A 27,504-nucleotide genomic window follows, 5' to 3' on the forward strand; every position below is an offset into this window, starting at 1 on the left:
AAACCTAAGAAGATGATTCCTTGCAGTCACGAAAGCTTCAAATCTAGAATTAGCGTTTAGAATATTCGGCTGCTATAAATGTCCACACGTTGATAAGCCACTTCGTTGAGCTATCGTTTGTGATAGCAAGGTGGCTTCTGAAAAAAACAGCTATACAGCTAAGTGGGCCTTACCTAGTGAAATAAAAAAGTAGTGAGATAGTGATGACTGTATTCTACGAGCCCCAGTAAGTTGGCACACAGTAGGGGGCACAGGTGGTGCATCTGCCAGCCATCTCAGTCAGTCGACCCATAGCACCTGGGTCTGCCCCGTGACCTTCCAGCAGGCGTTCGGCACTTCACGTGGCCTTAACATGCACATAGCCTGGCACAAGCGCCGTGGTGAATGCCGGTTGTTGTTGTTGTTGTACGAGCCCCAGGTCATGTGTTTGTAGCAATCTCAGCCGAGGCAGCGTGAACTCGGTCCAGCCGAGATGGGTTCCATGCCCTGCTCATGGACACGAGGTCCTCGTCAGCAGAGGCTCTCATCTTTCCGGCAGCGGCACTTTGCATTCCAGCGAATTCCACGCGAGGCCACGGACGAGACGGTACGGCAACGATCGCCAAACCGCACTCGCGATTCCTAACGATGATGAAGCCAGTGTAATGCAGTTCTCCCATTGTCTGACTGCTGCCATCTAAAAATGGACGCAATTTTGACTTTAGAGTCAGTGATCTAACACAAGGCTGTGTGCGTCCTACGCGCGGTACGGCCATGCAGCGCGAGGCACGAGGGGAGGGCTTATCCTGCGATCAGAATCGCCCCTTGGCTTTTGCCGCCTAGAAATGACCTTCTGCGCGCCGTTTTGTTTTAATCTTTATCCTTGAGTGTCGGTGTCTTTTCGACGGATCAGGTCACAAGAAACCTGAATGGACTTTTCAGATGCCCCCCTGCCGTGCCTGCTCGCAGGGGCTACGCGATTCCTGGCGAACCTTTCCTTCGGCGTGGAAGCGAGAGACCGCTTTCCAGGGAACCCATACAAACAATTACAACGGACGAAATAAAACGCGTGGATTCGTACTGAGCCTCGTACACTCGTGCTACGCATGGCGGTGGAGGTGGGTGGAGCGACGGAGACTCAGCGGAGCTCACTCGGCACAGAGGATGCTCAGGGCCATGAGCAGACAGCAGACGGCCACGTGGGGGCTCTTCCTCTCGCCTGCGCACGAAAAATAAAACAAAGCGGAGGACCCCCGATTAGTCTCTGCCGGGCGGTGGTGGCTACGCACACATGGCCTTCGATCCAGCACTGTGGTGGTGGCGAGGGTTGGTGGATCACCACACAAGTGTCGTGAACCTTCACGTGGGCGTTGAGGAGGTGCCACTATATCCTGGCTGGCCGGGAGAATGCGGTGCAGCAGAAATGTGGACTCCACCTGTTTCCGCCTGTATGGGACGGAGTGTTTCCCCTCGCACGCGTGGGCTTTCTGCGGGTGCGTCGGCTTCCTCCCCTTTGTGTGAACACTCATTAATTGTCCGTAACACCTTAACATGTAGAGGACCGCAGAGCTTGGTCACCGGGTGAATCGGCTTCCCATGGGGAGCGTTAGTGTCGCGATCAGCGTGCCGCACTACGAACCCGGCAACCCGAGTTCGATTCCTGCTCACAGCCAACACCGGTGACGATTAATTATTATCTGAATGGGTCCTGGGCTTCCCCTAGGTCGAATCAGCCTCAAATGAGACCTTGTGCGGTTTGTAAACATCGCCACTGGGGAGACAAAGGCGGCCGGGCGTGGTGCTTGCCACCCACCCCCTTCGTGTGCCGGCCTTCATGGGTGCTTTACCCGCTAACAGCACTTGCCCCAACGGTCTGTTCAGGCTCGACAGCGGACAAAGCTCTCGCCTTCACCAACGCGCATGCACACACGGACACACACGGACATACACATGGACACACACACAGACACACACACACGAACACACACGGACACACAGACACGCGCTGGCGTTTCCGTGAATCGTGAAAAATATCTCAACTTGCTCCAACAAAAACAAATTACCGTGGCTTTTATTCGAGCACCTTGCGTGACCTCCTGTGTTCCAAAACAAAATTGTTTCGATTTTATTTCCTCTACGAACTCTCCAGCGAGGTGGCTCAGCGGCCTGGGCCACTTGTGAAAATAATTCCCGGTTTTTCCCTAATTCCTTTTAACAACCGCCTCTATCGGTGCCCATATAAATCACAACGTGTGGTCGTTGTGTTTTTGCTGTTGTTAATTTGTGCTGTGGAATTGTCTCGTTTTATGAACATCACACGAGCAAACGACTTCATGGCGTGGCGCACGGTGACGTAAATGTTCTCACCAATTCTTGCACACTTCCAGAAGGTTCCCAGAAGCCTGGAGACAAGCAGAGAGGCACGTGGTCAACTTAAGTCGATAGGTAACAATACCAATGCAGTGTGTAACATTCTATAGCATAACATCACAAGTGTGCATCTGTCAATCCATCTGACTTGCGCTGTATATATGCTAATATGCAGTATGTATGAGTACCGTATATGTGATTGTGTGCCTTAGTTTATGGCTATGCACGTGTGAGCCGTAGTGGGGAGTGGCAGTGTATTTGTTAGCGCGCTGCGCTACGAACCCGGCGACCTGAGTTCGAATCGCGCTCACGGAACAACACCGGTGACGATTATCTGAACCGGTCCTGGGCCTCCCCTAAGTCGACTCAGCCTCAAATGAGTACCTGGTGCGATATGTAAACATTGCCGCCACTAGGGAGACAAAGGCGGCCGGGTTTGGTGTTGTCCACCTCCCACCCCCTCGTGTGCCGTGCCGGCCTCCACAGGTGTGCTACTCGCTAGCAGCACTTGCCCCAGCAGTATGTGACAGGCTGCACGGGGGATCTTCGAGTGTGTAGTGGTAGCGTGCTGCGTTACGTTCCCGGCGACCCGAGTTCAATTCCCACTCATCCACACATCTCGCTGCAATCGTGCTTGTCCCCCCACAGAAGCTGTGTATACCGCGTGTGTGTGACTTTACAGTGTGTGTGTGTCTTTACCCAGTGTGTGTGTGTCACTTCACCTAGTGTGTGTGTGTCACTACACCCAGTGTGTGTGTGTCACTTCACCTAGTGTGTGTGTCACTACACACAGTGTGTGTGTCACTTCACAGTGTGTGTGTGTGTGTCACTACACCCAGTCTGTGTGTGTGTACACCCAGTGTGTGTGTGTCACTACACCCAGTGTGTGTGTGTGCCACTACACCCAGTGTGTGTGTGTCACTACACCCAGTGTGTGTGTATGTGTGTCACTACACACCGGTGTGTGTGTCACTACACCCAGTGTGTGTGTGTCACTACACCCAGTGTGTGTGTCACTACACCCAGTGTGTGTGTGTGTGTGTCACTACACCCAGTGTGTGTGTGTGTGTCACGACACCCAGTGTGTGTGTGTCACGACACCCAGTGTGTGTGTGTGTGTCACTACACCCAGTGTGTGTGTGTCACTACACCCAGTGTGTGTGTGTGCCACTACACCCAGTGTGTGTGTGTCACTACACCCAGTGTGTGTGTATGTGTGTCACTACACACCGGTGTGTGTGTGTCACTACACCCAGTGTGTGTGTCACTACACCCAGCGTGTGTGTGTCACTACACCCAGTGCGTGTGTGTCACTACACCCAGTGTGTGTGTGTCACTACACCCAGTGTGTGTGTGTGTGTCACTACACCCAGTGTGTGTGTGTCACTACACACAGTGTGCGTGTGTGTCACTACACCCAGTGTGTGTGTGTCACTACACCCAGTGTGTGTGTGTCACTACATCCAGTGTGTGTGTGACACTACACCCAGTGTGTGTGTGTGTCACTACACCCAGTGTGTGTCACTACACCCAGTGCGTGTGTGTCACTACACCCAGTGTATGTCACTTCACACAGTGTGTGTGTGTGTACCTTCACCCAGTGTGTGTGTGTGTGTCTACACCCAGTGTGTGTGTGTGTCACTACACCCAGTGTATGTCACTTCACACAGTGTGTGTGTGTGTGTACCTTCACCCAGTGTGTGTGTGTGTGTCTACACCCAGTGTGTGTGTGTGTCACTACACCCAGTGTGTGTGTGTGTGTCACTACACCCAGTGTGTGTGTGTCACTACACCCAGTGTGTGTGTGTCACTTCACCCAGTGTGTGTGTGTGTCACTTTACCCAGTGTGTGTGTGTCACTACACCCAGTGTGTGTGTCACTACACCCAGTGTGTGTGTGTCACTACACCCAGTGTGTGTGTGTGTCACTTCACCCAGTGTGTGTGTGTCACTACACCCAATGTGTGTGTGTGTCACTACACCCAGTGTGTGTGTGACTTCACCCAGTGTGTGTGTGTCACTACACCCAGTGTGTGTGTCACTACACCCAGTGTGTGTGTGTGTCACTTCACCCAGTGTGTGTGTGTCACTTCACCCAGTGTGTGTGTGTCACTACACCCAGTGTGTGTGTGTGTCACTACACCCAGTGTGTGTGTGTGTCACTTCACCCAGTGTGTGTGTGTCACTACACCCAGTGTGTGTGTGTGTCACTTCACCCAGTGTGTGTGTGTGTCACTACACCCAGTGTGTGTGTGTCACTACACCCAGTGTGTGTGTGTGTCACTTCACCCAGTGTGTGTGTGTCACTACACCCAATGTGTGTGTGTCACTACACCCAGTGTGTGTGTGTGTGTGTGACTTCACCCAGTGTGTGTGTGTCACTACACCCAGTGTGTGTGTGTGTGTCACTACACCCAGTGTGTGTGTAGTACCGTCGAACACAGGTCGACACCCGGGGTTGAGGCACACTGATGTTTATTATAACTTCACACTCGGCACAGGGCAACGTATACTGGAGGGGGTAGCGGCCCCCTCACCCGGATAACTGGGGACACACCCTGGCTATCCCTAACCTACCCCCGAGTCCTCCACTAACGGGCTAGGGGAGGCTATCTGGCCCGACACTGGCGAGTCGGGCTGCGGTGCCTGGAGTCCCAGAGTGCTGACTCTGGTTCACAGGACCACGCCACTGGCTCTGACCTGCGCGGCCCTTACAAGGGCGGCGTTCCAGGGGAGACCAGGGCTCTCACTAGGCAGGTCTTCAGTCTTCAAGAGTCACCACCACATTCTGCCCCGAGCCCTCCGGCTCATCCCCTTATATCTCGAACCCCTCCCCCCCGCTGGGGTACCATCTGCGGACGTCGGTGCGAGCACCCTCCCGTGTGCTCACTAAGCCCCGCCCACTGTGCTAGTTTCTCATAGGATCCCATACATATCACCCCTACACATCTCTCCTCCGTAAGACCCCTACATCACCCCCCCCTGTACAGCTCGCAGCCGTCCCGGCTGCAACATTGACAATAAAAGTTAAACCCCTCTCCATCCCCCAGCGTGTGCCTCATTTTTTTTTTAACAATAACGCAACGAGAAGAACAACAGGAAGGAAAAATAACCCGACGAACCCGACGAACCCCGCCCGAATAAATACGAAATCCGTAATACGAGCGTATATACACGTGTTTCTTAACCTGGAATCCCCCCCAGCACACCCAGAACCCCCAGAACACACACACACACACAGCACGCCCAACAATCGTACAATGCAACGTGCCGGGAACACAGCACGGACGCCCCACACCGTGAGCACAACATGCGAATGTACACCGGAAAAGAGAAACCAAAAGAAATACCCCCATCAAAAATATATATATATTTTTTTCTAATTTCCTCACAAGAGTTTTCGCATTTTTGCGCGCGTCCTCGCCACAGGCCCGTCACACGGGACAGGCCCGACCGGCAGGTCGTCGGCCGGCAGGTGTTCATCACCGAGTGAGTCTGTTGCTGACGTCGCAAGACCCTCAGCATTTCCTGTGGGGGTCGTCGGGCGTGAGCCCGTCACTCCCGGTGCACCTGTGGGTGGTACAGCCGGCAGCACGTTAGGCGAGAGAACCGGAGAAGACCTCCCTGAGTCGGACGCCCCCCCACATGTTTGGCCACGCGCGTGTGTAGTGGGACCTCGCACCGCAACGAAGGGTTTTAGCCTGGAGGGGTGTACAAACCACCGGCGCCTCCCCCATTGAATGCGCACGCACTGAGGTCTCAGGACCTCAACCACCTCGACGGGACCCCGCCATGGTCGCAGCAGTTTAGAGGAGGACGCGAGCGGTACCTGGGGACAGTGCAACCATGCCCTGTCCCCCGGCTTCCACTGTAGCACATGCGCGCGAGCCATTCTGAGGCGCTCATTAGCCCTCTGCCGCCTGTCAGAATTTTGCATGGCAGCATCCCGCGCTTCCGTTAATCTTTCCAGGTTGAATTTAACATGTTCGGCCAATTGAGTTTTTCCCTGAGGCGCTGGGATCTGCAGCTGGGCCTGAACAGGTGGCTCCGGTTCGCGGCCATACATAAGGAAAAAGGGGGAAAATCCCGTCGCAGCATGGGGGGCCAACCGGTATGCTGACAGGACCCCCTGGATTTTCAAATCCCAATCTGTCTGTGAGTCAGAAACGTGCTGCGACAACATCGACGTGATGGTACGATGCAACCGCTCGACCATCCCGTCGGTTTGTGGGTGATATGGGGAGGTGCGAATCTTTTTAGTGCCAAGGATCTCACAGACCTGTTTGAGCAATTTGCTTGAAAAATTTTTACCCTGGTCGGTCAGCAGCCGCTCGGGAGCACCTTTGTCAAGGACATAGCCCTGGACAAAGGCCTCCACGATGGCTGCCGCCGACTGGTTGGCCAGGGGCCAGGCCATAGGCCAGCGCGTGAAATATTCAACACCGGTTAGCAAATACCTATTTCCCCTGGGGGTGGCGGGGAACGGTCCTAGAATGTCCAGCGCGACGAGTTCGTTTACCCGGGAAACCCTGATAGATTGCAGGGGCGGGTTCGACTCCTTCGCTGGTGGTTTGCGCTGCGCACACTTAGGGCACGATCCTAATAGATCCCCGACATCCCTCGTCATGCCCGGCCAAAAGAAATCAAGTTGGAGCAAAGCCAGGGTCTTTTGGGTACCCAGGTGGAGGAGGCGCTCGTGAGCGGCCCACACCACCCTACCCCGTAACCCCGAAGGGACCACTAGCCGGTGTCTACGGGATTTCCCGTCCCAATGCATTAACAACCCACCGAGCATTTCCCATGCGTCGGCATCACCCCTCCCCCGCCCCCGGTCCCTGACGCGGCGGCGCAACGCAAGGAGGGAAGTATCTTCCATTTGCAATCGACCCCATTCCGTAGCAGGCAACCCCAACAGGGAATCAGAACACTGTTGTGCGATGGAATTTGTCATTGTGCTAGGTCGTCAGTAGCCGCCAAGACCGGGACAGGCAATTCAGCAGGATGCCTGCACCGACCCGACCCCAGGAGGCATGCGCATTCGGGGGTGGTCGGCATGCGTGACAGGGCGTCCGCGTTGGTGTGGCGAACGCCCTTACGGTACGTGGTCTGAAAATCAAAATCCTGGAGAACCTCCAGCCATCGAGACAATTGACCCGATGGTTGTTGGACTCGCAGGGCGTACTGTAGCGCCGCATGGTCTGTACGGACGGTAAAACACTGTCCGTACAGATATGGCCGGTACTGCTGGATGAAGTAGACAATTGCCAGCAGTTCCCGACGCGTCACACAATATCGTTGCTCCGCTGGAGACAACACTCGGCTTCCGTACGCGACCACCCGTTCCACGCCATCAACCACCTGGGATAGCACGCCCCCAATACCTGTGTTGCTCGCGTCGGTATCGAGCACAAAGGGCTTCGAAAAATCGGGATAAACCAGGGGAGGGGCATTAACCAGAGCGTCCCGAAGTGAGCGGAACGCAGCCTCCTCCTCCTGTCCCCAATGGAAGCGGACCCCCTTTGACGTCAAAGCGTGCAGGGGCTTAGCAATGGTGGCAAAGTCCGCGACAAAGCGTCGGTAGTATGACGCAAAACCCACAAAGCTCCTGACCTCTCCCACCGAGGTGGGAGTCGGCCAGGAGCTGACACACTGCGTTTTGGCGGGATCGGTAGCAATACCCGAGCGCCCTACGATGTGCCCCATATAACGTACCGATTCGCGCAACAAATGACACTTTTGTGGTTTAAATTTCAAATTAGCAGCCCGCATTTTGAGGAAAACGGCCCGTAACCTCTGGAGATGCTCATCAAATGTTCTGCTAAAGACGATAACGTCGTCCAAATAGATTAAACACGAATCCCACTGCAATCCAGCCAAAACCAATTCCATCAATCGCTGGAAAGTCGCCGGCGCCGAGTGTAATCCCATCGGCAACCGGTTAAATTGGAAGAGACCATGTGGCGTACGGAATGCGGTTTTAGGCTTAGATTCATCGTCCAGAGGAAGCTGCCAGAATCCCGAAAGCAAATCCAATGTGGAGAAGAATCGCGCCCCCGCCAAGGCGTCGAGCGATTCATTAATACGGGGAAGCGGGTATGCGTCAGCAAGGGAAATTTTGTTGAGGCGGCGAAAGTCGACGCAAAACCGCAACGATCCATCCTGTTTCTTTACCAGAACGATCGGTGCTCCCCACGGGCTGGTAGAGGGAGAAATGATATCGGCGGCTAACATGTCATCAACAGCCGATTTGACATGGTCCTTCTCGGCGGGACTCAGCCGGAAGGGATTTTGGCGTATGGGCGCGCTGTCACCAGTATCAATATGGTGACGCAGCAAATGGGTGCAGCCCAGATCGAATTTGTTTTGACTAAACACATCGGCAAATTCGCGCAATAGTGTCCTAAGTTTTTGACGCTCTACATCCGACAGGTCCGTCGATCCCGCACAAAGCGCCTCAAGCCACCCTTCATCGGTGTCCGAATGTGGAGTCGGCAGAGTGGCAGCGTGTACGTGATTTGCAACAGACTCCTCACAGGGCACCGGCGTTGCGTGAGCAAGCACGGTCCCTTGGGGAATGACCACGGCCTGCGACCCCACATTGAGGACCGCGATGAAGGGGTCCCCGTCCCCCCTTACAATGGTCTGAGCGGACACCAAATGTGGCCCGCTAACCCCAGCCCTAGATGGCCCCAGCAGGACACCCTGGTCCCCAACACCCTTAGCGAAGGGCCTACGAAGCTTAAGGGGCACCAACATTTGTGCCCCCGGCGGCACTCGAACCGTTTGAACTACCAACGCGGGTACCGCCGCGAACGCCGAGCGATCCGTAGTAGGGGAAGGCAAAAACGCCATCCGTCGTCCCGACGGGAGTTCAATGCAACCCTGATTAATCATAATCCGAATCGGCATTTTGCCCAAGAAATCCGTCCCCAGCAGGCACGGAACCGCCAGCGAGGAGGAAACAAAAATAGGGCCGGACAATTTAATATCTCCGATCGAAATTTGCGCGCGAATCTGACCCATGATACCCAGTGAGCCCCCGTTAGCAGCGTAGAATGGGACATCAACCGGTAGCAAGGGACGACTTTGGACAGGGAGAATGTTGTATATTAGTTCCGAAATGATGGTCGCCGACGCACCTGTATCGACGAGGATACGCACTTCGACCCCGTCAATATACCCTACTACGGCCGACGACCCCGACGGCGCAGCCAGAACGCGATGGGCCAACACGGACCACTGTGCGGGTTCGAATTGGGTCCCCATAGTGGTTCGTGTTGGCCCCGCGGTATGCAATGTTGGCCCCCCGTTCGTTGCGGTGTGTACATGTGTAACGGGTGTGTGCTTCGGCCAAACATGTGGGGTGCCGCGACTTGCCGGGTCATGTCGGTGGAGCTTGGGCGGAGGAGGAGGCCCCTCGTCCCGGCGAGACGTCGTCCCCCGCTGTCGAGGGGAGCGGCACCCCAAGGCGACGTGGCCCCGGACGCCGCAGTTATAGCAGCGCGGGAGCGTAGGCGGTGAAGACAGGCGGTCGGAGCGGACCGACCCATCCCGGTCCGCCCGTGCTCCCATCCGCTGCTGCTGTCGGAAGTCGGCGGCGTAGACCTCCTCCGTCGGTGGGGTGACGGCAGCCACCGTACGCCCGGCCGCTGCCCTGCTGGCCTTCCTTCGCTGCGACAGGAGGTTAGCGTGGAGGAGCCGCGCCGCTTGGAGGGAATCCATCTCTGCGTCCTCCTGCGCAACGATAGCGACATCCAGGTCGTCCGCCAGCAGAAGGATCTTCTCGGAGACCATGGCATCCACGCCTTGGTCATCCATGCGAGGGAAGGCCGTCTTGGCCAGCGCCAGAAGGCTCGTACGGTAGGCGAGGGGCGACTCCTTCGCACCCCGCTGGCGATCGTAGAATCGCTGCCTACACTCCGCCGAAGGCCCGTAGACCCCAGCCAGCAATTGCAGCGCCGTCTGAAGAGTAGAGCGCTTGTCCCTCGATGCGGACGTAAGAGCGGCGAGGGCATCGCCGTCAAGGAGCGCTGGTAGCGCGCAGAGGGCTTCGTCATCTGACCACCCCGCCATTTCTTGATGCGCGAGGAAGCGCCGCTGAAATCCCCCCCAGTCGCCCTCCTCAGCCACGAACTCCTTCAGCGGGGGCAGCCTTTAGTGTAGCGCAGCGGCCGCCGTGGAGGCCCGCACTTTGCTGTCCCTGCAACTCGGCTGAGCGTCAGCACGAACGGCAGATGTAATCGCCTGTCGCGCAGATAGTGACGCTCCGTCCGAAGGTGGTGACGTGGCAGCCCCGGTAGAGCCGACGTGGGACCCCAGGTTGAGGTTGGCCACGCCCTCGGCAGCTGCTGCGGCGATGGCGGGATTTTCAAAAGTGGCGTCGGTAGAAATGGCGGGAAGGCGCAACGGCCGTTGGCCGTCCTCGCCCCGCGGTGGTCCCGCAGCCCCCAGCCGAGTAATGGTCTCGAGTGTGGCGGCAGCGGCGTATAGCAGCTCTGCCAACCTCGCGTGCGCCAGCCGAAGTCCGTCGGGCAGCGACTCCCCTTCCTCCCGGTGCCCCGGTAAGGATGCATTCTGTACCGGCTGCTCGTTGCCCCCATCAGCCGTCTCTGGTACCGCCATTTCCGCGGTGTCCTCCGCCTCTTGCACCCCGGACCGAGCCGTTCGGCGCGTGTCCATGTTCGTTGTTTACTTCTGACGCCAGATGTAGCACCGTCGAACACAGGTCGACACCCGGGGTTGAGGCACACTGATGTTTATTATAACTTCACACTCGGCACAGGGCAACGTATACTGGAGGGGGTAGCGGCCCCCTCACCCGGATAACTGGGGACACACCCTGGCTATCCCTAACCTACCCCCGAGTCCTCCACTAACGGGCTAGGGGAGGCTATCTGGCCCGACACTGGCGAGTCGGGCTGCGGTGCCTGGAGTCCCAGAGTGCTGACTCTGGTTCACAGGACCACGCCACTGGCTCTGACCTGCGCGGCCCTTACAAGGGCGGTGTTCCAGGGGAGACCAGGGCTCTCACTAGGCAGGTCTTCAGTCTTCAAGAGTCACCACCACATTCTGCCCCGAGCCCTCCGGCTCATCCCCTTATATCTCGAACCCCTCCCCCCCGCTGGGGTACCATCTGCGGACGTCGGTGCGAGCACCCTCCCGTGTGCTCACTAAGCCCCGCCCACTGTGCTAGTTTCTCATAGGATCCCATACATATCACCCCTACACATCTCTCCTCCGTAAGACCCCTACATGTGTGTGTGTCACTTCACCCAGTGTGTGTGTGTCACTACACCCAGTGTGTGTGTGTCACTACACCCAGTGTGTGTGTATCACTTCACCCAGTGTGTGTGTGTGTGTTTACACCCAGTGTGTGTGTGTGTCACTACACCCAGTGTGTGTGTGTCACTTCACCCAGTGTGTGTGTGTCACTACACCCAGTCTGTGTGTCACTACACCCAGTGTGTATGTGTGTCACTACACCCAGTGTGTGTGTGTGTGTCACTTCACCCAGTGTGTGTGTGTGTCACTACACCCAGTGTGTGTGTGTGTGTCTACACCCAGTGTGTGTGTGTGTCACTACACCCAGTGTGTGTGTGTCACTTCACCCAGTGTGTGTGTGTGTGTCACTACACCCAGTGTGTGTGTGTGTTTACACCCAGTGTGTGTGTCACTACACCCAGTGTGTGTGTGTGTCACTTCACCCAGTGTGTGTGTGTGTCACTACACCCAGTGTGTGTGTCACTACACCCAGTGTGTGTGTGTCACTTCACCCAGTGTGTGTGTGTCACTACACCCAGTGTGTGTGTCACTACACCCAGTGTGTGTGTGTCACTACAACCAGTGTGTGTGTCACTACACCCAGTGTGCGTGAGTGTGTCACTACACCCAGTGTGTGTGTCACTACACCCAGTGTGTGTGTGTCACTACACCCACTGTGTGTGTGTGTGTCACTACACCCAGTGTGCGTGTGTCACTAAACCCAGTGTGTGTGTGTCACTACACCCAGTATGTGTGTGTCACTACACACAGTGTGTGTGTGTCACTACACCCAGTGTGTGTTTGTGTCACTACACCCAGTGTGTGTGTGTCACTACACCCAGTGTGTGTGCGTGTCACTACACCCAGTGTGTGTGTGTCACTACACCCAGTATGTGTTTGTGTCACTACACCCAGTGTGTGTGTGTCACTACACCCAGTGTGTGTGTCACTACACCCAGTGTGTATGTGTCACTACACCCAGTGTGTGTGTGTGTGTCACTACACCCTGTGTGTGTTTGTCACTACACCCAGTGTGTGTGTGTGTGTCACTACACCCAGTGTGTGTGTGTCTACACCCAGTGTGTGTGTGTGTGTCACTACACCCAGTGTGTGTGTGTCACTACACCCAGTGTGTGTGTGTGTACACCCAGTGTGTGTGTGTCACTACACCCAGTGTGTGTGTCACTACACCCAGTGTGTGTGTGTCACTACACCCAGTGTGTGTGTGTGTCACAACACACAGTGTGTGTGTGTCACTACACCCAGTGTGTGTGAGTGTGTCACTACACCCCGAGTGTGTTTGTCACTACACCCAGTGTGTGTGTCACTACACCCGGTGTGTGTGTGTCACTACAACCAGTGTGTGTGTCACTACACCCAGTGTGTGTGAGTGTGTCACTACACCCAGTGTGTGTGTCACTACACCCAGTGTGTGTGTGTCACTTCACCCAGTGTGTGTGTGTCACTACACCCAGTGTGTGTGCGTGTCACTACACCCAGTGTGTGTGTGTCACTACACCCAGTATGTGTTTGTGTCACTACACCCAGTGTGTGTGTGTCACTACACCCAGTGTGTGTGTGTGTCACTACACCCAGTGTGTATGTGTCACTACACCCAGTGTGTGTGTGTGTGTCACTACACCCTGTGTGTGTTTGTCACTACACCCAGTGTGTGTGTGTCACTACACCCAGTGTGTGTGTGTCTACACCCAGTGTGTGTGTGTGTGTCACTACACCCAGTGTGTGTGTCACTACACCCAGTGTGTGTGTGTGTACACCCAGTGTGTGTGTGTCACTACACCCAGTGTGTGTTTGTGTCACTACACCTAGTGTGTGTGTGTCACTACACCCAGTGTGTGTGCGTGTCACTACACCCAGTGTGTATGTGTCACTACACCCAGTGTGTGTGTGTGTACACCCAGTGTGTGTGTTTTACTACACCCAGTATGTGTTTGTGTCACTACACCCAGTGTGTATGTGTCACTACACCCAGTGTGTGTGTGTGTACACCCAGTGTGTGTGTGTGTTTTACTACACCCAGTGTGTGTGTCACTACACCCAGTGTGTGTGTGTGTCACTACACCCAGTGTGTGTGTGTGTCACTACACCCAGTGTGTATGTGTCACTACACCCAGTGTGTGTGTGTGTGTCACTACACCCTGTGTGTGTTTGTCACTACACCCAGTGTGTGTGTGTCACTACACCCAGTGTGTGTGTGTCTACACCCAGTGTGTGTGTGTGTGTCACTACACCCAGTGTGTGTGTCACTACACCCAGTGTGTGTGTGTCACTTCACCCAGTGTGTGTGTGTGTCTCACAACACACAGTGTGTGTGTGTCACTACACCCAGTGTGTGTTTGTGTCACTACATCCAGTGTGTGTGTGTCACTACACCCAGTGTGTGTCACTACACCCAGTGTGTGTGTGTCACTACACCCAGTGTGTGTGTGTGTCACAACACACAGTGTGTGTGTGTCACTTCACAGTGTGTGTGTGTCACTTCACCCAGTGTGTGTGTGTGTTTCACTACACCCAGTGTGTGTGTGTGTCACTACACCCAGTGTGTGTGTGTGTCACTACACCCAGTGTGTGTGTGTGTGTCTACACCCAGTGTGTGTGTGTGTGTGTCACTACACCCAGTGTGTGTGTCACTACACCCAGTGTGTGTGTGTCACTACACCCAGTGTGTGTGTGTGTGTCACTACACCCAGTGTGTATGTGTGTCACTACACCCAGTGTGTGTGTGTGTCACTTCACCCAGTGTGTGTGTCACTACACCCAGTGTGTGTGTGTCACTACACCCAGTGTGTGTGTGTCACTACACCCAGTGTGTGTGTGTCACTACACCCAGTGTGTGTGTCACTACACCCAGTGTGTGTGTGTGTCACTACACCCAGTGTGTGTGTGTCACTACACCCAGTGTGTGTGTGTGTCACTACACCCAGTGTGTGTGTCACTACACCCAGTGTGTGTGTGTCACTACACCCAGTGTGTGTGTGTGTGTCACTACACCCAGTGTGTATGTGTGTCACTTCACCCAGTGTGTGTGTGTGTCACTACACCCAGTGTGTATGTGTGTCACTTTACACAATGTGTGTGTGTCACTTCACTCAGTGTGTGTGTGTGTCACTACACCCAGTGTGTGTGTCACTACACCCAGTGTGTGTGTGTCACTTCACCCAGTGTGTGTGTCACTTCACCCAGTGTGTGTGTGTGTGTCACTTTACCCAGTGTGTTTGTGTGTGTCACTACACCCAGTGTGTGTGTGTGTCACTACACCCAGTGTGTGTGTCACTACACCCAGTGTGTGTGTGTGTGTCACTACACCCAGTGTGTGTGAGTGTGTCACTACACCCAGTGTGTGTGTCACTACACCCAGTGTGTGTGTGTGTCACTACACCCAGTGTGTGTGTGTGTCACTACACCCAGTGTGTGTGTGTCACTAAACCCAGTGTGTGTGTGTCACTACACCCAGTATGTGTGTGTCACTACACACAGTGTGTGTGTGTCACTACACCCAGTGTGTGTTTGTGTCACTACACCCAGTGTGTGTGTGTCACTACACCCAGTGTGTGTGCGTGTCACTACACCCAGTGTGTGTGTGTCACTACACCCAGTATGTGTTTGTGTCACTACACCCAGTGTGTGTGTGTGTCACTACACCCAGTGTGTGTGTGTGTGTCACTACACCCAGTATGTGTTTGTGTCACTACACCCAGTATGTGTGTGTGTCACTACACCCAGTGTGTGTGTGTGTGTCACTACACCCTGTGTGTGTTTGTCACTACACCCAGTGTGTGTGTGTCACTACACCCAGTGTGTGTGTGTCTACACCCAGTGTGTGTGTGTGTGTCACTACACCCAGTGTGTGTGTCACTACACCCAGTGTGTGTGTGTCACTTCACCCAGTGTGTGTGTGTGTGTGTCACAACACACAGTGTGTGTGTGTGTTTCACTACATCCAGTGTGTGTGTGTCACTACACCCAGTGTGTGTCACTACACCCAGTGTGTGTGTGTCACTACACCCAGTGTGTGTGTGTGTGTGTCACAACACACAGTGTGTGTGTGTCACTTCACCCAGTGTGTGTGTGTGTTTCACTACACCCAGTGTGTGTGTGTGTCACTACACCCAGTGTGTGTGTGTGTCACTACACCCAGTGTGTGTGTGTGTGTCTACACCCAGTGTGTGTGTGTGTGTGTGTCACTACACCCAGTGTGTGTGTCACTACACCCAGTGTGTGTGTGTCACTACACCAAGTGTGTGTGTGTGTGTCACTACACCCAGTGTGTATGTGTGTCACTACACCCAGTGTGTGTGTGTCACTTCACCCAGTGTGTGTGTGTGTCACTACACCCAGTGTGTATGTGTGTCACTTTACACAGTGTGTGTGTCACTACACCCAGTGTGTGTGTCACTACACCCAGTGTGTGTGTCACTACACCCAGTGTGTGTGTGTCACTTCACCCAGTGTGTGTGTGTCACTTCACCCAGTGTGTGTGTGTGTGTCACTTTACCCAGTGTGTGTGTGTGTCACTACACCCAGTGTGTGTGTGTGTCACTACACCCAGTGTGTGTGTCACTACACCCAGTGTGTGTGTGTCACTACACCCAGTGTGTGTGTGTGTGTCACTACACCCAGTGTGTGTGAGTGTGTCACTACACCCAGTGTGTGTGTGTCACTTCACACAGTGTGTGTGTGTGTCACTACACCCAGTGTGTGTGTGTGTGTCACTACACCCAGTGTGTGTGAGTGTGTCACTACACCCAATGTGTGTGTCACTACACCCAGTGTGTGTCACTACACCCAGTGTGTGTGTGTCACTACACCCAGTGTGTGTGTGTCACTTCACACAGTGTGTGTGTGTCACTTCACACAGTGTGTGTGTGTCACTTCACACAGTGTGTGTGTGTCACTACACCCAGTGTGTGTGTGTCACTAAACCCAGTGTGTGTGTGTGTCACTACACCCAGTATGTGTGTGTCACTACACACAGTGTGTGTGTGTCACTACACCCAGTGTGTGTGTGTGTCACTACACCCAGTGTGTGTGTGTGTCACTACACCCAGTATGTATGTGTGTCACTACACCCAGTGTGTGTGTGTGTCACTACACCCAGTGTGTGTGTCACTACACCCAGTGTGTGTGTGTCACTACACCCAGTGTGTGTGTGTGTCACTTCACCCAGTGTGTATGTGTCACTACACCCAGTGTGTGTGTGTGTCACTACACCCAGTGTGTGTGTTTGTCACTACACCCAGTGTGTGTGTGTGTGTCACTACACCCAGTGTGTGTGTGTGTCACTACACCCAGTGTGTGTGTCACTACACCCAGTGTGTGTGTGTCACTACACCCAGTGTGTGTGTGTGTCACTTCACCCAGTGTGTATGTGTCACTACACCCAGTGTGTGTGTGTGTCACTACACCCAGTGTGTGTGTGTGTCACTACACCCAGTGTGTGTGTGTGTGTTACTACACCCAGTGTGTGTGTGTGTGTACACCCAGTGTGTGTGTGTAACTACACCCAGTGTGTGTGTGTGTCACAACACACAGTGTGTGTGTGTCACTACAGCCAGTGTGTGTGTGTGTGTCACTACACCCAGTGTATGTGTGTCACTACACCCCGTGTGTGTCACTACACCCAGTGTGTGTGTGTGTGTGTCACTACACCCAGTGTGTGTGTGTGTCACAACACACAGTTTGTGTGTGTCACTACACCCAGTGTGTGTGTGTGTGTCACTACACCCAGTGTGTGTGTGTCACTACACCCTGTGTGTGTTTGTCACTACACCCAGTGTGTGTGTGTCACTACACCCAGTGTGTGTGTGTCTACACCCAGTGTGTGTGTGTGTGTCACTACACCCAGTGTGTGTGTCACTACACCCAGTGTGTGTGTGTGTGTACACCCAGTGTGTGTGTGTCACTACACCCAGTGTGTGTGTCACTACACCCAGTGTGTGTGTGTCACTTCACCCAGTGTGTGTGTGTGTCTCACAACACACAGTGTGTGTGTGTCACTACACACAGTGTCTGTGTGTGTGTCACTACATCCAGTGTGTGTGTGTCACTACACCCAGTGTGTGTCACTACACCCAGTGTGTGTGTGTCACTACACCCAGTGTGTGTGTGTCACAACACACAGTGTGTGTGTGTCACTTCACAGTGTGTGTGTGTCACTTCACCCAGTGTGTGTGTGTCACTACACCCAGTGTGTGTGTGTCACTACACCCAGTGTGTGTGTGTGTCACTACACCCAGTGTGTATGTGTGTCACTACACCCAGTGTGTGTGTGTGTCACTTCACCCAGTGTGTGTGTGTGTCACTACACCCAGTGTGTATGTGTGTCACTACACCCAGTGTGTGTGTGTGTCACTTCACCCAGTGTGTGTGTGTGTCACTACACCCAGTGTGTGTGTCACTACACCCAGTGTGTGTGTGTCACTTCACCCAGTGTGTGTGTGTCACTTCACCCAGTGTGTGTGTGTGTGTGTCACTTTACCCAGTGTGTGTGTGTGTGTCACTACACCCAGTGTGTGTGTGTGTCACTACACCCAGTGTGTGTGTCACTACACCCAGTGTGTGTGTGTCACTACACCCAGTGTGTTTGTGTGTGTCACTACACCCAGTGTGTGTGTCACTACACCCAGTGTGTGTGTGTGTCACTACACCCAGTGTGTGTGTGTGTCACTACACCCAGTGTGTGTGTGTCACTACACACAGTGTGTGTGTGTCACTACACCCAGTGTGTGTGAGTGTGTCACTACACCCAGTGTGTGTGTGTGTCACTACACCCAGTGTGTGTGTGTCACTACACCCAGTATGTGTGTGTCACTACACACAGTGTGTGTGTGTCACTACACCCAGTGTGTGTGAGTGTGTCACTACACCCAGTGTGTGTGTCACTACACCCAGTGTGTGTGTGTGTCACTACACCCAGTATGTGTGTGTCACTACACACAGTGTGTGTGTGTCACTACACCCAGTGTGTGTGTGTGTCACTACACCCAGTGTGTGTTTGTGTCACTACACCCAGTGTGTGTGTGTCACTAAACCCAGTGTGTGTGTGTCACTACACCCAGTGTGTGTTTGTGTCACTACACCCAGTGTGTGTGTGTCACTACACACAGTGTGTGTGTGTCACTACACCCAGTGTGTGTTTGTGTCACTACACCCAGTGTGTGTGTGTCACTACACCCAGTGTGTGTGCGTGTCACTACACCCAGTGTGTGTGTGTTACTACACCCAGTATGTGTTTGTGTCACTACACCCAGTGTGTGTGTGTGTCACTACACCCAGTGTGTGTGTGTGTGTCACTACACCCAGTGTGTATGTGTCACTACACCCAGTGTGTGTGTGTCACTACACCCTGTGTGTGTTTGTCACTACACCCAGTGTGTGTGTGTCACTACACCCAGTGTGTGTGTGTGTACACCCAGTGTGTGTGTCACTACACCCAGTGTGTGTGTCACTACACCCAGTGTGTGTGTGTCACTTCACCCAGTGTGTGTGTGTGTCTCACAACACACAGTGTGTGTGTGTCACTACACCCAGTGTGTGTTTGTGTCACTACATCCAGTGTGTGTGTGTCACTACACCCAGTGTGTGTGTGTCACTACACCCAGTGTGTGTGTGTGTGTCACAACACACAGTGTGTGTGTGTCACTTCACAGTGTGTGTGTGTCACTTCACCCAGTGTGTGTGTGTGTTTCACTACACCCAGTGTGTGTGTGTTTCACTACACCCAGTGTGTGTGTGTCACTACACCCAGTGTGTGTGTCACTACACCCAGTGTGTGTGTGTGTCTACACCCAGTGTGTGTGTGTGTGTCACTACACCCAGTGTGTGTGTGTGTGTCACTACACCCAGTGTGTGTGTGTCACTACACCAAGTGTGTGTGTGTGTCACTACACCCAGTGTGTATGTGTGTCACTACACCCAGTGTGTGTGTGTGTCACTTCACCCAGTGTGTATGTGTGTCACTTTGCACAGTGTGTGTGTGTCACTTCACCCAGTGTGTGTGTGTGTCACTACACCCAGTGTGTGTCACTACACCCAGTGTGTGTGTCACTACACCCAGTGTGTGTGTCACTACACCCAGTGTGTGTGTGTCATTTCACCCAGTGTGTGTGTGTCACTTCACCCAGTGTGTGTGTGTGTGTGTGTCACTTTACCCAGTGTGTGTGTGTGTGTCACTACACCCAGTGTGTGTGTGTCACTACACCCAGTGTGTGTGTCACTACACCCAGTGTGTGTGTGTCACTACACCCAGTGTGTGTGTGTGTGTCACTACACCCAGTGTGTGTGTGTGTGTCACTACACCCAGTGTGTGTGAGTGTGTCACTACACCCAGTGTGTGTCACTACACCCAGTGTGTGTGTGTGTCACTACACCCAGTGTGTGTGTGTGTGTCACTACACCCAGTGTGTGTGTGTGTGTCACTACACCCAGTGTGTGTGTGTCACTTCACACAGTGTGTGTGTGTCACTTCACACAGTGTGTGTGTGTGTGTCACTACACCCAGTGTGTGTGTGTCACTAAACCCAGTGTGTGTGTGTCACTACACCCAGTATGTGTGTGTCACTACACACAGTGTGTGTGTGTCACTACACCCAGTGTGTGTGTGTCACTACACCCAGTGTGTGTGTGTCACTACACCCAGTGTGTGTGTGTCACTACACCCAGTGTGTGTGTGTGTCACTACACCCAGTATGTATGTGTGTCACTACACCCAGTGTGTGTGTGTCACTACACCCAGTGTGTGTGTCACTACACCCAGTGTGTGTGTGTCACTACACCCAGTGTGTGTGTGTGTCACTTCACCCAGTGTGTATGTGTCACTACACCCAGTGTGTGTGTGTGTGTCACTACACCCAGTGTGTGTGTTTGTCACTACACCCAGTGTGTGTGTGTCACTACACCCAGTGTGTGTGTGTGTGTTACTACACCCAGTGTGTGTGTGTGTGTACACCCAGTGTGTGTGTGTCACTACACCCAGTGTGTGTGTGTGTCACAACACACAGTGTGTGTGTGTCACTACAGCCAGTGTGTGTGTGTGTCACTTCACCCAGTGTGTGTGTGTCACTACACCCAGTGTGTGTGTGTGTGTCACTACACCCAGTATGTGTGTGTCACTACACACAGTGTGTGTGTGTGTCACTACACCCAGTGTGTGTGTGTCACTACACCCAGTGTGTGTGTGTCACTACACCCAGTGTGTGTGTGTGTGTCTACACCCAGTGTGTGTGTGTCACTTCACCCAGTGTGTGTGTGTGTCTCACAACACACAGTGTGTGTGTGTCACTACACCCAGTGTGTGTGTGTGTCACTACATCCAGTGTGTGTGTGTCACTACACCCAGTGTGTGTCACTACACCCAGTGTGTGTGTGTCACTACACCCAGTGTGTGTGTGTGTGTCACAACACACAGTGTGTGTGTGTCACTTCACAGTGTGTGTGTGTCACTTCACCCAGTGTGTGTGTGTGTCACTACACCCAGTGTGTGTGTGTCACTACACCCAGTGTGTGTGTGTGTCTACACCCAGTGTGTGTGTGTGTGTCACTACACCCAGTGTGTGTGTCACTACACCCAGTGTGTGTGTGTCACTACACCAAGTGTGTGTGTGTGTGTGTCACTACACCCAGTGTGTATGTGTGTCACTACACCCAGTGTGTGTGTGTGTCACTTCACCCAGTGTGTGTGTGTGTCACTACACCCAGTGTGTATGTGTGTCACTTTGCACAGTGTGTGTGTGTCACTTCACCCAGTGTGTGTGTGTGTCACTACACCCAGTGTGTGTCACTACACCCAGTGTGTGTGTCACTACACCCAGTGTGTGTGTCACTACACCCAGTGTGTGTGTGTCACTTCACCCAGTGTGTGTGTGTCACTTCACCCAGTGTGTGTGTGTGTGTCACTTTACCCAGTGTGTGTGTGTGTGTCACTACACCCAGTGTGTGTGTGTGTCACTACACCCAGTGTGTGTGTCACTACACCCAGTGTGTGTGTGTCACTACACCCAGTGTGTGTGTGTGTCACTACACCCAGTGTGTGTGAGTGTGTCACTACACCCAGTGTGTGTGTCACTACACCCAGTGTGTGTGTGTGTCACTACACCCAGTGTGTGTGTGTGTGTCACTACACCCAGTGTGTGTGTGTGTGTCACTACACCCAGTGTGTGTGTGTCACTTCACACAGTGTGTGTGTGTCACTTCACACAGTGTGTGTGTGTGTGTCACTACACCCAGTGTGTGTGTGTCACTAAACCCAGTGTGTGTGTGTCACTACACCCAGTATGTGTGTGTCACTACACACAGTGTGTGTGTGTCACTACACCCAGTGTGTGTGTGTCACTACACCCAGTGTGTGTGTGTCACTACACCCAGTGTGTGTGTGTCACTACACCCAGTGTGTGTGTGTGTCACTACACCCAGTATGTATGTGTGTCACTACACCCAGTGTGTGTGTGTCACTACACCCAGTGTGTGTGTCACTACACCCAGTGTGTGTGTGTCACTACACCCAGTGTGTGTGTGTGTCACTTCACCCAGTGTGTATGTGTCACTACACCCAGTGTGTGTGTGTGTGTCACTACACCCAGTGTGTGTTTGTCACTACACCCAGTGTGTGTGTGTCACTACACCCAGTGTGTGTGTGTGTGTTACTACACCCAGTGTGTGTGTGTGTGTACACCCAGTGTGTGTGTGTCACTACACCCAGTGTGTGTGTGTCACAACACACAGTGTGTGTGTGTCACTACAGCCAGTGTGTGTGTGTGTCACTTCACCCAGTGTGTGTGTGTCACTACACCCAGTGTGTGTGTGTGTCACTACACCCAGTATGTGTGTGTCACTACACACAGTGTGTGTGTGTGTCACTACACCCAGTGTGTGTGTGTCACTACACCCAGTGTGTGTGTGTCACTACACCCAGTGTGTGTGTGTGTGTCTACACCCAGTGTGTGTGTGTGTCACTACACCCAGTGTGTGTGTGTCACTTCACCCAGTGTGTGTGTCACTACACCCAGTGTGTGTGTGTCACTACACCCAGTGTGTTGTGTGTCACTACACCCAGTGTGTATGTGTGTCACTACACCCAGTGTATGTGTGTGTCACTACACCCAGTGTGTGTGTGTCACTACACCCAGTGTGTGTGTGTCACTTCACCCAGTGTGTGTGTGTGTCACTTTACACAGTGTGTGTGTGTCACTTCACCCAGTGTGTGTGTGTGTGTCAATACACCCAGTGTGTGTGTGTAACTACACCCAGTGTGTGTGTGTGTCACTACACCCAGTGTGTGTGTGTGTGTGTGTCACTACACCCAGTGTGTGTGTGTCACTACACCCAGTGTGTGTTTGTCACTACACCCAGTGTGTGTGTCACTTCACCCAGTGTGTGTGTGTGTCACTACACCCAGTGTGTGTGTGTGTGTGTCACTACACCCAGTGTGTGTGTGTGTCACTACACCCAGTGTGTGTGTGTCACTTCACCCAGTGTGTGTGTGTGTCACTACACCCAGTGTGTGTGTGTGTCACTACACCCAGTGTGTGTGTGTCACTACACCCAGTGTGTGTGTGTCACTTCACCCAGTGTGTGTGTGTCACTACACCCAGTGTGTGTGTGTGTCACTACACCCAGTGTGTGTATGTCACTTCACACAGTGTGTGTGTGTGTCACTACACCCAGTGTGTGTGTGTCACTAAACCCAGTGTGTGTGTGTCACTACACCCAGTGTGTGTGTGTCACTACACCCAGTGTGTGTGTGTGTGTCACTACACCCAGTGTGTGTGTGTCACTACACCCAGTGTGTGTGTGTCACTACACCCAGTGTGTGTGTGTGTGTCTACACCCAGTGTGTGTGTGTGTCACTGCACCCAGTGTGTGTGTGTCACTTCACCCAGTGTGTGTGTCACTACACCCAGTGTGTGTGTGTGTCACTACACCCAGTGTGTGTGTGTGTCACTACACCCAGTGTGTGTGTGTGTCACTACACCCAGTGTGTGTGTGTGTCACTACACCCAGTGTGTGTGTGTCACTTCACCCAGTGTGTGTGTGTGTCACTTTACACAGTGTGTGCGTCACTTCACCCAGTGTGTGTGTGTGTGTAACTACACCCAGTGTGTGTGTCACTACACCCAGTGTGTGTGTGTGTGTCACTACACCCAGTGTGTGTGTCACTACACCCAGTGTGTGTGTGTCACTTCACCCAGTGTGTGTGTGTGTCACTACACCCAGTGTGTGTGTGTGTCACTACACCCAGTGTGTGTGTGTCACTACACCCAGTGTGTGTGTCACTACACCCAGTGTGTGTGTGTGTGTCACTACACCCAGTGTGTATGTGTGTCACTACACCCAGTGTGTGTGTGTCACTACACCCAGTGTGTGTGTGTCACTACACCCAGTGTGTGTGTCACTTCATACAGTGTGTGTGTCACTACACCCAGTGTGTGTGTGTGTCACTAATCCCAGTGTGTGTGTCACTACACCCAGTATTTGTGTGTCACTACACACAGTGTGTGTGTGTGTCACTACACCCAGTGTGTGTGTGTCACTACACCCAGTGTGTGTGTGTCACTACACCCAGTGTGTGTGTGTGTCACTACACCCAGTGTGTGTGTCACTACACCCAGTGTGTGTGTGTCACTACACCCAGTGTGTGTGTGTGTGTGTCACTACACCCAGTGTGTGTGTGTGTGTCACTACACCCAGTGTGTGTGTGTGTCACTACACCCAGTGTGTGTGTGTCACTACACCCAGTGTGTGTGTGTCACTACACCCAGTGTGTGCGTGTGTCACTACACCCAGTGTGTGTGTGTCACTACACCCCGTGTGTGTGTGTGTCACTACACACAGTGTGTGTGTGTACACCCAGTGTGTGTGTGTCACTACACACAGTGTGTGTGTGTGTGACTACACCCAGTGTGTGTGTCACTACACCCAGTGTGTGTGTGTGTCACAACACACAGTGTGTGTCACTTCACAGTGTGTGTGTGTCACTACACCCAGTGTGTGTGTGTCACTACACCCAGTGTGTGTCACTACACCCAGTGTGTGTCACTACACCCAGTGTGTGTGTGTCACTACACCCAGTGTGTGTGTGTGTCACAACACACATTGTGTGTGTGTCACTTCACAGTGTGTGTGTGTCACTTCACCCAGTGTGTGTGTGTGTGTGTCACTACACCCAGTGTGTGTGTGTGTCACTACACCCAGTGTGTGTGTGTGTCTACACCCAGTGTGTGTGTGTCACTACACCCAGTGTGTGTGTGTGTGTGTCACTACACCCAGTGTGTGTGTGTCACTATGTAATAAACGACTGGACCACGATGTCTGGCTCAGTGTCCTTTATTCGGTTTGTACTGTACTCCCACACGGCTGTCTCTACTCTGTAGCTTCTCCACGGTGCTGACTCCGATGTCGGCCCGATCCACAACAGCAGCCCCGCTGCTGTTACTCTCACACAGCCCCCCTTGGCTGTACTCGCTGCAACTCCTCTCTCCTTCGTCCTCTCTGCAGCTCTGACAGCATCGTGCTGTCTCTCCCTCTTCTCTCCCGCCACACCTGGCAGCCACACCGCTGCCTCTAACACGCAGCTCCGGATGACCGGGGCCCTCAGCTGTTGAGGGCCCCGGTCATCCGGAACGTAGACAGCCTGCCTGCGCAGGGTTCCACCCCAGCGCATCCCCTTCTTTGACGGGCCCCCCCGTCCACGCCGTCACTTGTTTCCAGCGACGGAGATTGAATTGCGCATCGAGACACTTAGCAGCCGTCCGGGAAGTTAGCTTCTCATGCCCACACACAGGCATGGGGATCCCTAGATCCCGAGACAGCTCCAACATTTTCCCTAATATGAGAGGCTCGAGCAGGTCTTGTGGCGTCTCAGGATAAGCTGCCATGGCCAGCTCCAGCACCGCACCCCTGAACGCCACGGGCGACTCCTCTGGTGCTCGTTGTCGTTGAGCGAATCGCCGATGCGCATCATCTGGTGGCTCATAAGCGTCGGCCATTTCTTGAAAAACACCACATAAAGTTGCCTTCTTATCGGTCGTTATGGAACGGAAAAATCGGACAGATTCGTCGTCCAGGAGAGTCGGCAACACCTCCAAAGCCTCCGCATCGGTCCATCTTGCTGTGCGTACCGCCGCCAAGAAGCGGCAGGCGAACGCGCTCCAGTCCCCACCGACGGAAAATTCTTTAACCGTGGTAAGGTGGCGACTCCGACTCCTCTTCCCGCCGTTTTCCAATGGTGGTGGTTGTGGTGGCAAATTCAAAATGGCGTCGGCCCGCGGCGTGGCCAAGATGGCGGTTTGGCGCCGCGGAGCGCGCAAGATGGCGGCTTCTTGCCGCGTGGCCAATGGCGGCGGCAGGACAGGCAACGTGGCGGCCCGCGGAGCACCAACTGCGTCCTCCATCGTCCCTGGCGCGACGAGATGGCATAAATGCGTCAGGACGTCCTTAAGTGCCTCCAGTTGTACCGCCATCTCTTGCCATCGTTGATCAGCGTCTGATGATGTCGACAGACCCGCCACCGCGCCGACATCCTCCACTCCCGTTCCCGTGCTCGCCCCAGCTGGGCTCTCCTCCACCACCCCAACAGAATCCGTGGTTGGAGGGAGTTCGTCGTCGTCGGACGAAGAAGCCGATGCAGGCGCCGGATTAACTTTCTTCCTCACTTGTTTCGACATGCCGTTGCACTTCCGACACCAGTGTAATAAACGACTGGACCACGATGTCTGGCTCAGTGTCCTTTATTCGGTTCGTACTGTACTCCCACACGGCTGTCTCTACTCTGTAGCTTCTCCACGGTGCTGACTCCGATGTCGGCCCGATCCACAACAGCAGCCCCGCTGCTGTTACTCTCACACAGCCCCCCTTGGCTGTACTCGCTGCAACTCCTCTCTCCTTCGTCCTCTCTGCAGCTCTGACAGCCTCGTGCTGTCTCTCCCTCTTCTCTCCCGCCACACCTGACAGCCACACCGCTGCCTCTAACACGCAGCTCTTCTGGCTGTCTTCTCCGCAGCTGCACACCACTCCGTAGCTTCCGCCTGTCTTCGGGGTTGGCTCCCGATGGCCGTCGGTGCCCCCCCTCCTCTCACTCGCCCGCGTGGCCTCTCTCTTTTCCGCTCACACCCCGACTGACTTCCCCTTCCGGTTTACCCGCTTAAGGACCCGAACCTTCCACCCACGTCACATGGCTCCACCCCCCGTGACGTCACATCCGGAAGGTCGCTTACACCCGCATTACACCACCCTCCCCCGTAGAAAAATCCCAGCCGACCTCGGCTGACCAATAGCAATCGTAATGCGGCGAATCGACCTACCCCCCTAAAGGACACTAAGCATACAATGTAACAGCAAGAACAACAACAACAACAACGCAATTAACATCAACGAACGTACAAAAAGCATGCAATAAATACAACTGTAAGAAAAAGATAAAACACAGCAACAATCAACGAAACGTAAGCGATTTGGAACGTGTGCGGGTCGCCGGCCCGTCCCGGACGGTCGGCGGCCCACTCGCAGAACGGGAACGCGATGAAAGTCGAGGAATGACAGGGGGTAATCCCCCTGCCGCAGCTGGAAGTCCACCAACGTCCCGTGTCCCTAAAGAATTAGTCTTGGGCTTGTCCTGTGACCGTGCCCGCAGCTGGGTCGGAAGGGCTGCAGGGCTCGAAGGTCCCGCAGACCTGGCAGGCGTCCTCCGAGCAGGGCCCCTCGTCCCCCGCAATGTCACGGCCGGCCTGTCTGGAACAGGTACGACAGGCGCTCTAGCAAGATCAATGGACGCAGGCAGGGGAGAGTCAGCAGCAACAGACCCCAGCAAGGCAACATTGGGGGATGACACATCATGTAAGGGAGCAACATATGGTTTCAAGCGCGACGTATGCACAACCCA

General features: G+C 54.0%; 1 protein-coding gene across 1 annotated transcript in view; it reads right to left on the reverse strand.

The window, feature by feature from the left end:
• Positions 1-269: 269 nt before the first annotated feature.
• Positions 270-27,504, reverse strand: part of LOC144946054 (protein kish-A-like) — a 39,066-nt gene continuing 11,831 nt past the window's right edge. The window contains 2 exon segments of the mRNA XM_078874790.1: positions 270-1,198; positions 2,347-2,381. Coding sequence (XP_078730916.1) covers positions 1,128-1,198; positions 2,347-2,381 — 106 coding nt within the window. The 3' untranslated portion in view covers positions 270-1,127.

The sequence above is a fragment of the Lampetra fluviatilis genome, chromosome 39 (assembly GCF_964198595.1).
Source record: "Lampetra fluviatilis chromosome 39, kcLamFluv1.1, whole genome shotgun sequence".
NCBI lineage: Eukaryota > Metazoa > Chordata > Hyperoartia > Petromyzontiformes > Petromyzontidae > Lampetra > Lampetra fluviatilis.